The 13,859-nt window shown below is 38.8% G+C and overlaps 2 protein-coding genes across 2 annotated transcripts; both read left to right on the top strand.

Annotated features, from left to right (window-relative positions):
- The first annotated feature begins 2,461 nt into the window (after positions 1 to 2,461).
- Positions 2,462 to 4,093, top strand: LOC146569558 (uncharacterized). Its single transcript, XM_085281089.1, has 4 exons — positions 2,462 to 2,836; positions 2,938 to 3,007; positions 3,111 to 3,433; positions 3,511 to 4,093. Exons 1-3 carry the CDS (start codon positions 2,477 to 2,479, stop codon positions 3,431 to 3,433), a joined length of 753 nt encoding a protein of 250 aa, XP_085137215.1. The 5' UTR covers positions 2,462 to 2,476; the 3' UTR covers positions 3,511 to 4,093.
- Positions 4,094 to 5,589: 1,496 nt separating this feature from the next.
- On the top strand, positions 5,590 to 13,726 carry chkb (choline kinase beta). The gene is made up of 11 exons (XM_085281932.1): positions 5,590 to 6,160; positions 7,280 to 7,388; positions 7,559 to 7,672; positions 7,820 to 7,953; positions 8,038 to 8,142; positions 10,264 to 10,322; positions 10,997 to 11,084; positions 11,180 to 11,288; positions 11,934 to 12,034; positions 12,146 to 12,227; positions 12,329 to 13,726. The coding sequence occupies exons 1-11, from the start codon at positions 5,655 to 5,657 to the stop codon at positions 12,383 to 12,385; spliced, it is 1,464 nt and encodes a 487-aa protein (XP_085138058.1). The 5' UTR covers positions 5,590 to 5,654; the 3' UTR covers positions 12,386 to 13,726.
- The last annotated feature ends 133 nt before the right edge of the window (positions 13,727 to 13,859 follow it).

The raw sequence follows: 13,859 nt of genomic DNA, 5'->3' as shown, positions 1-13,859 counted from the left end.
CACTAACCAGCATCAGTCCTACAACTTCACTCTCAAAATTGATCAATTCTGGGACAAGCAGAAACTGTATTTTTAGCGGTGCCTTTTGTGGCAGGCCAGACTGCTATTAAATGCACTCTCCTAAAGAAATAATTCCTTTGTAGCACCACTTCATCTTGGTTCAGAAGAGATGTCCTGGATATACGTGATAATGTAACACGGGTGTTTATGTTTGTTCATGTTTAGCGCGTTGGGTTGTGTTTTTAAAGCGATTGTTACGTTTTTAAAGCTTTGTAATGCGACAGGTGCGATAGCCGACACCACACCTTCACCTGACGCACAACGTGATGTATGACACACATGTCGGGTATTCACTTTCAGAACAACAATGAGGATAGAAAATATTGCTCGAGGTGGTTAATGCTCCTTTCGCTGGTTGCCAACCACCATTAAATAACAACAAGAAGAAAATATTGATCTGCTTCTCAAGTTTTGCACGTTTAAGCCGCAATTCAGACTCAAACAAAGCTGCAAAGCAGGAGAACAACATGACCATCAACTATTGATGAATAGACCGTTAACATGTGCAACTTAGAAGTAGTCAGAGGTTACTGGATGTTCAATCGGGTTAAATGCAAGGTTGATTGGATTATATCTGAAGATCGTATGCAATTAGTGATAACTCTGCTAGACTCCAAATTGCTCGTCCATGCGGGAGTATCTCAAAATTAAATGAAACCACTTAACACTTTTTCCCTAAAACGGACTGACATGGGACACATTAAAGTTGGATTTTTTTTCACTTATTCGAGAGAAGTCAGAAATGCGTTCTTAGTACTGTTTGTTTTGACTTTCAAGCTACCCTACCAGGATATTTTCATTCAAATGCTAAGACAAAATGTCTATATCTATGAATGTGGAGACTCAAAAGACTAGTTAGGTAATAGTTGCCAATGGATTTATGAGACTTGATAAAAACTTGGACGTTTGCAACAGGTGAATCGGTGAACTACCGAGGTTGCGCCCAAATGTTTAAAGCTGTTAGATGGTCAGTGTTTTCAGGTGTGCTTGTACTACCTGTACGGTGCGGGGTGCTGACTAAGTCATGTTAAACCCATTAAAGAGTCGAGCTCAAATATCTTTTCATTTTTGTGCACTGCTCTCTTGTCGGCACACATTTTCTGTTTATTGAAGCCTTTTGTGAATAATTTTGATCATGTAAAAACTGGGAATTGGTCCCTATTGACAATACTCTTACTATTTGCATTGCATATGTCATTTAGGAAAGGTAATTGGTCACTGAACTTTTTGCAACTATGTGTATTTCTAAATTTTGTGGCTTCAGTGCACGCAAATATATATTGTTCAGTTTGCATGTTAAAAGCCACAAACATGTAGGTAACTATAGGTTTTCTTGTGGAGCTGAGAACTGTCCTGCCACTTTCAGAACATTTTCTGCCTTCATTCACATATGCCTAGGAATCACAGAACAAGAAGGGAGACGACTAAGGAGGAGTTTTATAAGTTCACTGGTGTGTTCATGTTCCTGGATGTGGGTATGCTGCACAAAACTTCACAGCTCTTTGTGCCTCTCTCAGATTTCATATCAAAGATGGGGGGGAAGTATTATGTCCATTTGAAGGTTGCTCTAAATACTTCAGTGTCCGAACATCATTTTCCAGCCATATTTCTCAAAAACATAAGTAGACACTTCAGCAGTCAAGGCAACAAGAAATTGAGGGATTTGCCATAATGCAAGGACAGGACATAGTTAATCTATTAGAAGACAGTTGACTTTATGTCATTTAAAAATGCAGGCTAAAATGCTCTTGCCAACCAGCACTATACAGAGCATCATAGAGGAATTTCAGCATCTTTGCAGCTGTAACAAAAGTAGACACTGAATCTAACACCATCTCTCTTTTTTTTAGATGGCAGACCAAAGAATTTGAATGACACCATTACTCTGGAGCTTGGGAATGATTTCCACTCCAACTGTCGCATGCAATCACAAGAGGAGACAGAGGTCATCCAGAGGACAGAAGTATGGTTAGAATTGTTGTGGAGGCCATGCAAGTTAACTGCAGAAACACCTAAACGTGCATCTTGTGAAGAGGTTGCTAAGATCATTGTAAACAGATACCCTCAAACATTTGCAGATTTTACTGAAAAGGGAGAAAGACTGGGTTGTGGACATTATTCACTACTAAGAAGCATCAAATCTAGAGTTGAACATGTTAATCGAGATAATACAACACATAGACTTCGTCAAACAAAGAGAACCAGGAATGAGGAAGACTGCAGTCCCAACAGTAATGCAACCTCACATAAAAAAGTTAGATGCCTTGTGGATAGCTATGGCTGTATTCATTGGCAGCCAGTTGAACTTCCCGAGGGGGAAACGTCAGCTTCTTTAGAGGAAAAGAAAGACATCTTGTTAACAATTTTTAATTCAGAAGGACCTGGAGCTTTGGAGAGACCTGATGTGGATGACTTCATGTGCCTCACATATATTTCTCAGCGGCAGCTTATCAACAGTTGTCCCTCACTTTCAGTAGCTGAAATTCAGGAGCAGTGGCCATTCTTGTTTACTCAGAAAGGTCTTTCGAACCACTTTCACAAACTCACAGGTATTGATATCAGTGAGCGCTTAAGTCAGGCCCTCATAACCAAAGGCAGAAGGATTGTTAACTATTTCTCCACCCAGAAGCTCAGATTGAACCTTGGTATAAGGACACTCATCCAGCAGATAGAAAGTGAGGAAGTTTTGACCAACAACAAGGTTGGCACAGCAGCCATACTTCTCATGATGAAGTATTACAAGGAAGATGAAGACTCCCTCTTTGTCTTAGCAGATGTAAGCTTTTTTCATACAGCTCTAGGTTTAATGCTGTTGCTTGCTGTCCTGTTATATTTTTTTATTTGTTACATAAAATGTCTTGGTCCTTTTTCTGGCAGGAAACATCTACCAGGATGTCCCTTGAAGCAGAGAGCAACCTGCCAGGCACTCCAAGGCTGATTATGCTTGGTAAGAAGTCATTTATGAAATAGAGCTGATTAGACCATATTACAATTTCTGTTTGGCACAGGAGCTTTTCGTGGACACAGGTATCCAGTCTCTGTTTTGCTAGCTCAAATTTCTGTAATTGCCACCTGCTGGATGGTGAGTGCAGAGGGGCGTGTAATTGTTGAGCTGGACAAAGAGAACACCTTTGCTGATGCAATGTCAGTCTTCTTTGGTTCATTCTATGTATTGAACCTGGAATACCAGGAGTCAGCGTGTGCAAGGTTTTTTGTAAGGATAAACCCTGAAGAGGGAACAAAATGTACCTCCAAGGTTGGGACAAGCAGAAAGACTGGGACCACTGTGAAGCGAAAGGTTGTTCACATTAACCCTCATGTCAGAACTTTCCTCCAGCGGCTTACGGAATTTGAGTGGAGAACTTCAAATTAGGTAACTGTTTTTGCCATTTTTAGTGAATTTCTTGTATAATTTAAGTGACCAATGTGTTGTTACCCGTGTCTCCACAGATGATCCATGGCCCATGCTTTCTGGACATTTACACAAGACGAACAACAATGAAGACAAGCTCTCTTGCCATCTTGCAAGACGCTGTCTCTGTCCAATAGGTTTTTTGAGTGCAACAGTTTTGATATTTTTTCCTTCTTTTACCCGTTTGTTAAAAATTATTTCAGCTACTTACACTTTTATTGTCACACGTATTGGCTCACCCTACAAATCAATGAACTCAGTCCACAAAGCAAGATCAGGGTTCAGTGCAGGTCAGTCAAGTTCATTCACACCACACACGATCATCCATGTCCTTGTGGACCTGGCTTTGTACATTGATTTGGTGGTGTGAGCCAGTATTTTGGACAAAGGCAGAAGTGTGGGGCTTGATATTATATTCATTACAATTCAGTTTATTTGTATGGTGGCAACAAAATGATTGCCAAGGCACTTCACACTGTAGGTTTAAGACCCTACAAAATATAACTAAGAAAACTCATCACTTGAGCATATGTTGTCTGCCATGATATGGATATGACATAATATCGTTATTGTTTGTACAACCATCTGAGAAAATAATGTATTACATGGTTTAGTAAAAACAAGTGCTTCCTCAATGAAAATGTTTCCAGTTCTTTTCAGTTTTTGATTTTGGAAATGTGTATTTCAGCAGGGAAAAATCAGTGATAATAAATAAAGTGGTGTAAAGCACATAAATTATATATTTGTGTGTGTGTATCTATCTATCTATCTATCTATCTATCTATCTATCTATCCAATTTTTTTGGAACCCTCCAGTCTCTTACAGTATGTTACTGTTAACTGAAATTACGGTAAAATTACGACCTGTTAAACAGTATGACCACCTGTTGGGACACAGTATCCTCTAGCAAAGATGAATATTTTTGGTACTGATGATGCGTGATGACGGTAAGTTACTGGTTAATATATTGCAGTTTATTACCTTGCAGTGGGCTTACAGTGACATACCGGGAATAAACGGTAGTATACCAATTTTTTAATCACAGTATGATGTTACTTTGTTGACGTAATTTACGACATAACGACATAACGGTATCTCACTGGTGAGATACCGTAAAAAAGGCTACGGTGCGTTACCATAATTTGTCCAAGAGTATTATACCACACCAGCAAAAAACGGTATCATCCTGCAGAACAGTAAGCTACCGTAACACGGCGTCACGGTATGACGCTGGCAACAGTGACGCCAGTATGTTACCGTAAAGTGGCGATGAAAAGTCTAACAGTGAAGGATATAAAGGAACAACAAAAAGTTGTTCAGTTTAGTAGATGTCCTAATGCTTGCTGTACGATTACATGGCTTCTATGAATGATTTTCAGTGACACTGAAAGTGTTCATTTCTATGCACTTGGCTAATTCACTGGCAAAGAGAAAACACAAACTCCCACTGCACCTCTGTTAAAATTTGTTTTTCTCAAATCCAACAAACAAATAAACAGTGGCATAGTCAGTTAGTTAGAATAGCCTCCTCATTTTAGTGTAATCAATATAAAGTACTTCAAGTAAAATTAAGAAAGTGTAAACATAAATGTTCCTACTTTAATTATAAGGTAAGAGTAATAATGCATAGCCCTTTCTGTTTGGGCGTCTGCAAATAAAAATTTTGCTTTCAACTAAATGAAAAGTTAGATACCGGCTCTTTAACTTACCTGCTCACAATAGACAGAGTATATTCATTTTAAGGGATTGCAAGAAAGAATAAGCTTCATCGTACTACTGTGGGCAATTGAAAACAACCCACACTTGAAAAAGTTTTAAAACTCAGTTTTATGTTGAATAAGACGCAAGCAAAGAGTAACTAGACCTTTTTCTCCCACATTCCTGCCAAATAATATCAGCGAATACACTCTGAAATCATATTATTCATTGCACTCAATGAATTCAAAGATATGCGCCACAGTCAATTACAAATAAAAACTTCATTTCCCAGAAACCTTCAGCGAACGTGACGTAGGAAGCTACTGCCAGCAACGACCAATGAGATTTGTGTGTGAACTCGCTCTCGAATTTTGATTGGACGTCGAATTCTTCATCTCGGCTCATCAATCCACTGGTACGTTGTCTGCGTAATGAGTTTACAGCAATCTGAATATATTACGGTTACGCTGTCAGCCGCCTCCCATGCGGTTCATAATATCCAGTTATGGTCGGCTCTTCCGGTTAAGCAGCTTTACAGGCGGACTACGTGTGTCAGCGAGCCCCTCCTGTCGCCTCAGACCGACATTTCACCCTGCTATTCCTTCACTGTCCGCCCGGAAATTCAACATGCAGCCCAGCCGAAGTGTAGCAAGCAGTTGCGGCGAAGCGGGTTTAGGCAAAGAAAATAGTTCAGGGCCGGAGAATTACAGCACCAGCATTGCCACAGTCACTACAGAAGAAACAGATACTCCGGTTGTGAAGAAGCAAGTGGAGAGCACGCTTGTTCTAAACCAGAGACACCTAAGGACTCATAGTCCGCTATTAGGGGCCAACTGTGATGACGACTCGGAGGCAGAGTCCTTCCGGGATGGGAGAAGCGAAGAGGTCGACCGGGACACCAGGGATAGGGCCATAAATTGGTGCCGAGACTTTCTGTCGGGGTCGTGGAAGACCATTGAAGATGCTGATTTTCAAATCAGCATTGTCAGGTAAAATTCTTAAAAGTTATAGCAGTACGGTGGATAATAAAACACAATAATGTCTTCATTTAAATGATAGGGTATTATTATTAGTCGTTTTTTAAAACATACTAATCTGTAGGAACCAGTATGTTTGTGTTCATGGTTTCAAGTAAAGCGACGATAAGATCCAAGATCCTTGATGGTTTCTGCTACGTTGGGTCAGCTGCAGGGACACCCACCTCTCCTTAGTGTTTACTTATCTCGCTGTCAGACAACTTATGACGCTGTGAGTGTTGGAAAAGTGGCAGGTCAGCTGTGGGCTTATTCTGAGCTGACATTTGTTTGTTTGTTTTCCTCCCACACTGGTTTGCAGGTTCAAAATGATAGCATACCCAGTGTTTTCTACGTTCATCCAACAGTCTTGACCTCCAAATTATCAACATTACTGTAATTCACTTCAGTTTTTTTTTATACAGGCTCAAGGTGCTTTATATTGTAAGGTCAAGACACTACAATAATACTGAAGAAACCCCAATAATCAGAACGATCCCCTTTGAGCAAGCACTTGGCAACAGTGGGAAGGAAAACCTCCCTTTTAAGAGGAAGAAACCTCCAGCAGCCATTTGCTGCGACCCGTTGGTGGTAAAGATGGGACTTTAGACACAGTAACTTAACTATGTGGAGTGGTGTGTAAGCTCATCGTGAGTGAAGAAGAAACAAAAGGAAAATGAACCTGGGTCATCTTTTCATGTGATTTTATTTAAAAATTAAGACTATTCTCAGTGTGAGAGGTTTACACTGACTGAAACAGTCCAAATTTGAAGGGTCATGTGCGTTAAAAGATGGCCGATGAAGATTATGTAAACACCAACCAACTACAGTAGGGAGTCTCTCCGGCTGATCTAAAGAAGCTTGTGCTGTTTACTGTTTTTAAGGCTTAAGATATAATAAAAAGACGCCTACTTAAAACGAGTCATACAGTGATTTCATCGTAAATTTGCACCCAACAATCATCGATTTACCCTTAAGAGTATCTTTGAGTGGCCTTGTCTTTTGGCTTACATTTTTTATGGTTTCCAATCTCGATTAGAGAGAGATATTTCTAGTTTGGCCTAGCTGTTATAACACTGTTGTTTTTGTTTGCAGCGGTGGACTGAGTAATCTGCTGTACCTGTGTAGTTTGCCCGACCACGTGCAATGTGTGGAAGACGAACCTCGCCAGGTGCTCCTCAGGGTTTATGGTGCCATCTTACAGGTTAGTCTGTCGCGTATGTCAAGAAGTTGCATCTAATGTCTGTGGCTGAGAGTATCATTCGGGTATTTTAAAGAGAAGATTGCACCCCTTTATTGATGTCAGTATATGCTATAAATGCCATTAATTCTCATGTAAGTGTGTCTTCCATCACATGTGTCTCTGTGGTATAGGGAGTGGACTCTTTGGTACTAGAGAGTGTGATGTTTGCCATCCTGGCTGAACGAGCTTTAGGCCCAAAACTTTATGGCATCTTCCCCCAGGGACGCTTGGAACAGTACCTTCCGGTATGATGTACCCCAGTGTTTACACACAGTATATTCATACACACAGTGAGTTTATGCTGCTTTCTGCTGGAGTCATTCCCATCAGTTTGTTTTGTTTGTCTTTTAAACCATGTGATAAGAGATTTTGCTGTGTTTCTGTTTTCCAAGAATACTCGCATGCGCACCAGTCAGCTTTCGGACCCAGCCATCTCCGCTGAGATTGCCACGAAGCTGGCCCGTTTCCATAACATGGTTATGCCCTTTAACAAAAAGCCTAAGTGGCTGTTTGGGACCATCGATAAGTAAGTACATGTGAATGTTATCTCTCTACTGCTCAAACTGTAACTTAGTCACAGTTAAAGATACTCTGTCTGTGGTGTTTTTAGATACATGGAACAAGTGATGAATATTAGTTTTGTTCGTGAGGCACATGTGAAGAAGTACAACAAGCTGATGAAACTGGACCTTCCTGCTGAACTGAGAAGCCTCCGGTGAGTTGGAACGCAGGCTCTAGATTCTGTATACTGTCTTTTTGGACACAGTTTAAACAAAGCTTTAGATTGAGAAGAAGACAAATCAGTGAGTCCCCTCCTGACTCTCACACTAGTGTCAGGAAGAGAGTACAAACAGTACAAAGCTCCTGCTTTAATATGTTTATGTGAACAATGATGTAATTTGCATTGCTCTAGCCAACTGCTAGATCTCTTATCAGAGCCGTCTCATATTACATGCTCGAATTTTCATACAGGAACGCAAACAAAAACTTCACAAAGTGGGTATGAGTCACGCATTGGAGAGAGATTTAGCAGCTAAACAGTTTGTGCTGACTTTCTGTTTGCTGGTGAGGCCATAAGGTAACCATGCCAACATCAAGACTTTGAAAATGAGTTTTGTTAAATCAATAAAGTTTTAGGTCATTGTATAAATCAATGATTGTCAGTGTTGTTAGAGACATTTAGAAAACTGTCATGTATCCTCACCACCAGACAAGTAAGGTTACCACTAAAATAGGGCTGTTCGATATAACGATATATATCGGATGATGATATAAAAACGTCTATCGTTTCATTTTACGCTATTGTTTGTTTCGTGGTGTCGCAAAATAAACTCTTTACGGCAATATTTTTTCATCGTTTTGACGGTCACTGTAGTGGCTATATTAATTTCTTAAAGTTCTCTCTTTCTCTTATATTTAATATAACCACACTACGGACAGACAAGCGCCTGTTTTCATGCGTTGTCGTTAGCAACAACGAAGGTAACAGCATCGTGTGTCCACTTGTTTATTTTCCACATAAACCTTTCACAATAAAGCTCAAGATCCTGTTGAGACTTTTCAAAAAAAACCTGAATCACGTGAAAGATGCAGAGTGTTTACAGATGAGAAGTAAAAAAGAGCCGTCAGGTGCGAAAAAATAAACCTTAGACTCAAACGTTAGAACAGGCTTTTCCCCGCAGCACGCCGTGTAATAAATACTCACAAAGAAAACGGCGGCCGTTACAACTTATGTCTAAAAATGTATAGTTTCATGCATCGGTTAAAACACTCGACTCCAGCTACATGCGCAGCTGGAAACACTTCCCGCAAGTCGAGCTGCCCGAGATTCACAGAATTTACAGAAAATGTTACATTTTTGTGATTTATATCGTTATCGGAACGATAGAATTCTTATATCGGGATATGAGATTTTGGTCATATCGCACAGCCCTACACTAAAATGAGTCTTTATGTGAAAAGGTTTGCTGCATTATTCAAAGCTGGAAGGATTGTAGCTCTGCTTACGTTACTTACATAAATGTAATCTTTGGAATTCATTCTTCCATCTGATAGGTGACCTTTGTCCCAGTGCTTCCACAAGTTCACTTGCTGAGTTGTCTGGGTAGTCTGACCTTAGAACAGCTAGAGAATCAGACCAGTGTTTATTGTCTTGTTTATATGTACTGGTTTCACATATGTAGTTGCTGTCTGCTGCAAGGAACTTGAGCCTTCAGATTTATCTGAGTTGAAAGCGTATCTGTCACAGCATGTTGCGTATGTGACTACAGGGTACTGTTATCTTAGCTTGTTCTAGGCAGTTTGGCCTTCTCTCTATGGTCAGGAATTACTAGTGATCAAAGTGTCAGTTATATAATCGACTGCTGTTGTCACTGACGTTATTTTGGAGTTTTCGCTTTTGTACAAGAATATTGATTTGTAAATTTTTACTTGGTTTGAATGGCTTAGTGTTTATCACATTTAATATCTTTACATATCCTGGCTGAATAGCAGAAATAATTGTGCTAAATCGTAGTATTAGTAACCCCTGACTTTTGTACAGTGCTCTATCCATGCTGTCAACAAATAAGAGTGGACCTGTAATAACTGTTGATTAGTTCAGTTTATCTTACGGTGCAATATTGACACAGTTTATTCACTTATTGTGTGCTATTGCTTAAGTTTAATTCTGGTAGATTAGGATGTCTACACTTTTCTCATGGAAGTTCTAAATTGTAGTGTTATATTGCATAAAATGCACTAGCTGCATATCCATCACTAAGATTTGTGTGTTCAAGTTTCTCTCTTTTTCTTTCATCACCTACTTGGTTTTTCTTGCCCCATGTCTCCACAACAGTGCTTTGCTCGCAGCAACTCCCTCACCAGTGGTGTTTTGCCACAATGACGTCCAAGAAGGTAAAATCTTCCATCCATCCATCCAGTCATAGCTCCGCCTATCATTACGCCTCTGGTGTGGTCCGATAGATCCCACCCTCTGGTTTCACTGTCACAATTCTTACGAAAGCTGTGCATTATATAAGTCAAGAGCAAGCTGGGTTGTAGTTTTTAATAGGGACAGCTCATGTTCAGCTATAGTCATAGCTCTGCAGCTATAAAAGCATTTTCAGGGTTTGATACACATAAGCTGACAGCTGATAAACTTGCTTCACAAAAACTGTTCCATGTCATCTTAAAGGTGTGACATCGGCACTCTGTGCAGACCAGTTGAGTTCTTCTACACCAAACTGTGAAAATTTCAGTTCATCTCTTTAGGACAGTCTTTGCAAAGCCAACAAAAAAAGCTTGTGCCAAGATGCTAAAGGCACAATTTACTGTAAATTATCAATGTATGCTTTAATGTTTTCAGTATTAGAATTAAGGGCAAAAAGGACATTTGGATTCTTTTTTTTTTTTTTTTGCATTATACAATGAAGATTTATCATTTAATTATGATTCAAACTATAAGTTATTTCACATTAAAGTTTTTTATAATGTCAAAAGAAATGTAATATTGGAAGACCAGTCTGGTAGTAAATGCTACTACTTCATTTTGTTAAGCTAAAGCCTCACTTCTTGTTTTGTTGCTGCAGGCAACATCCTCATGCTGGAAGACGGAAAGCATTCCTCAGCGGAAAAACTCATGCTCATAGACTTTGAATACAGCAGTTACAACTACAGGTAATGTGTAAGGGGAATGTTGTCTTGATTTAGCAATCAAATAATTGTGCCACCTGTACGTGAAGGTAAATAACACAATGTGTTCCTTTTTGTAGGGGTTTTGACTTTGGCAACCATTTCTGTGAGTGGATGTACGACTACACCTACAATGAGTGGCCTTTCTACAAAGCCACACCAGAGAACTATCCAACCAGAGAGCAGCAGGTCAGTCTGAAAAAACACTAGCGCCAAATAAAGAGTATTCAAATTGAGCTGCATTTTTAACACTGCTTAAATTAGTTACTCCTGACATGCTGCATTGTAATTATGAATATAGAAGTTGTAATAATATAGAAGGTAAGTTGATGTGCTGTCAAGGAAAACCGTGCAGAAAACTTGGATTTGAAACATTTACTTGGAGATATGTATACGCACACTGGTTGATTTTTGACAGTAAGTCCTGGATTCACTTTTAATAGATGCATTCAATTAATGACACAAATATTGTGCTGTGTTTTGTCTTGATTTAATACTCGCACAGCTTCACTATATTTGTTTTTCTTTCTCTTCAGTACATTTAGGATCTGATTCCTTATTTATTGTTTTGATATAAAGCTAGTTAGAAAATTTTCTACTAATCTTTCCTTGGAAAAATAAAACTGGGCTGATGTTCAAACCAAAACTTTGAAGCCATCTCCCTTGATGGGATAGACTGGTTATGCAGTGCCATCTAATGGTGAAACTTCATACATTTTTATGTTTAATAGCGAGATCAAATGCTGCACATGCAGTCAAATCAAATCAGTTAAATCAGAAACAGCTGGAAGTTTAGCCACACTCACTAACTTGTAACTTTTTTTTAAATTTCAGCTTCTTTTTATTAGAAGTTATTTGGCAGAACAGCACAAAGACACTAACGTTGCTGTGGACCAGACACAAATTGAAGAAGATTTAATAATTGAAGCAAACAGGTAAAACAGCCTTAAATAGATTTTACAGCAGTGCTGACGATCAATTAGAACAAGTTACAGCAGATCAACAGATCACTGGATTTTCTGTTTGTTTGTTTTTTTTAATTGTAGATATGCATTAGCATCACACTTCCTCTGGGGGGTCTGGTCCATCATACAAGCTAAGATATCCAAGATTGAGTTTGGATACATGGTAAGGAGTGTTTGATTCTTATTACTGTTGTTATTATTCTCTTTTAGTGTAGCGCAAGTCACACATTTATATTTTTTGTAATAAACCACATTGTCTTGCAGGACTACGCCCAGTGTCGTTTTGATGCCTACTTCAAGCAAAAGAAGCTCTTCAGCTGAGATCCAGCTTGTTAATCAAAATGCACTGTCTCATTTGTTTGTCGTTATCATTCTTCAAGCTTGCCCCCTACATTGTGTTGGAACTATGCCTGTCTGCTTAAGCTGAAATGACAAAAAAGAGCCTCTGCACCTCAGGCATTCTATTTTACTCATGAATACCCTTATTGTGAAATGTTGTCATCATTTTGGGGGCCACAGTTGATTCACAACTGGTTTTCTTTCATATAAACACTTGTTAGATGCACTTCACTTCCTTGGACCATTATTAGACACTTTTATCATGGGATGCATTTGTGTAAAAGATCTACCTCACCCTTGTGATGTTCATAGGGTGCATAGTTTTCATCGTAAAGGGCTGATTCTGACTATTCAGTGAGGGAATAACTGAGACCCTTATTACCTAATCACTCCATGCTTCATAACCTTTTCCTTAAACAATTTAAAAATATTCCACACCAGTTATTCTTTAACTGTTACATTACAAACTTGCCTACATTTAGCAAATTATTATGTAAGGACTTTTTTAAAAATATACAGTTTGCATAAATTTTCATCACTGTAGAAAAAAATACTGTCAGTTTAACTATTAGAAAGTGTAAAGCTGTTTTCACACATGAACTGGAGCGCTGATCTGTTTTGGACATTCAAAGCAGAAAGTTTACTTTGTGTCCTATCGCACTGATGTGAGAATTGCGCAAGTGGTAGTGGTGTATAGCAACTCCTGCATGCTTTATCCAGACAGCACCCTCTCCTTACTTGCACAAAGCTTTTCCCATAATGAGAACACATCTGAAACAGGCTCTCTTATGTACTGCATCAGCATTTTGCAACTTAAAGCAACATGCAGAGTTCATGTATGAAAAATGGCTTACAGCATTTATGTCAGTCTTTTTTTTTCTTTTTTTTTGTCCTTGTCACTAATTAAGATAACTGTTATTACAGTGCATTTCTGCTGCACTAACTACCTGCCCATTTGACGGTTTTGTTTCCACTTCTTTAAAATTGCTTCTATACCTGCTGCTTCAAATATGTGACATTCTTACCAAATATACCAATCTTTTAGAAAATATTAAAAAAATTGGAATATTTGTGCACGTTTCACCAATAATAAAAACGTGTTACAGTCAATTACTGTAGCCCATTTGAATGTGAAGTGCTTTTTTTGACATGCTTTTATTTATTTTGACTTTGTTCTATATTTGAATAAATGTACATCAATTTGACATCAAAGTTTCCAAAACAATGTTTTACACAAAGACGAAACTTGAAAGTTTACTCATTAACTACCTGTGACTGTTTTTGTTTTTAAGGAACAGTTTAAATGCGAATAAACACATGTGCTTAAAAGCTCGTCTTACATCTTTCAGCTGCTAAAGCTTTATTTCATGTCTAGATAAGTTTTACAGAGATGTGAAGGTAAGCTAACCACAAAGTAATTTGAGTGACCGATGATGTTCAGACTGAACACTATCCC

This window comes from Mchenga conophoros, linkage group LG7 (genome assembly GCF_057382185.1).
Source record: "Mchenga conophoros isolate Kocher_MC1m ecotype Shallow Benthic linkage group LG7, M_conophoros_male_GT1.1, whole genome shotgun sequence".
Classification (NCBI taxonomy): Eukaryota; Metazoa; Chordata; class Actinopteri; order Cichliformes; family Cichlidae; genus Mchenga; species Mchenga conophoros.
This window is presented reverse-complemented; position numbering and strand designations above follow the sequence as displayed.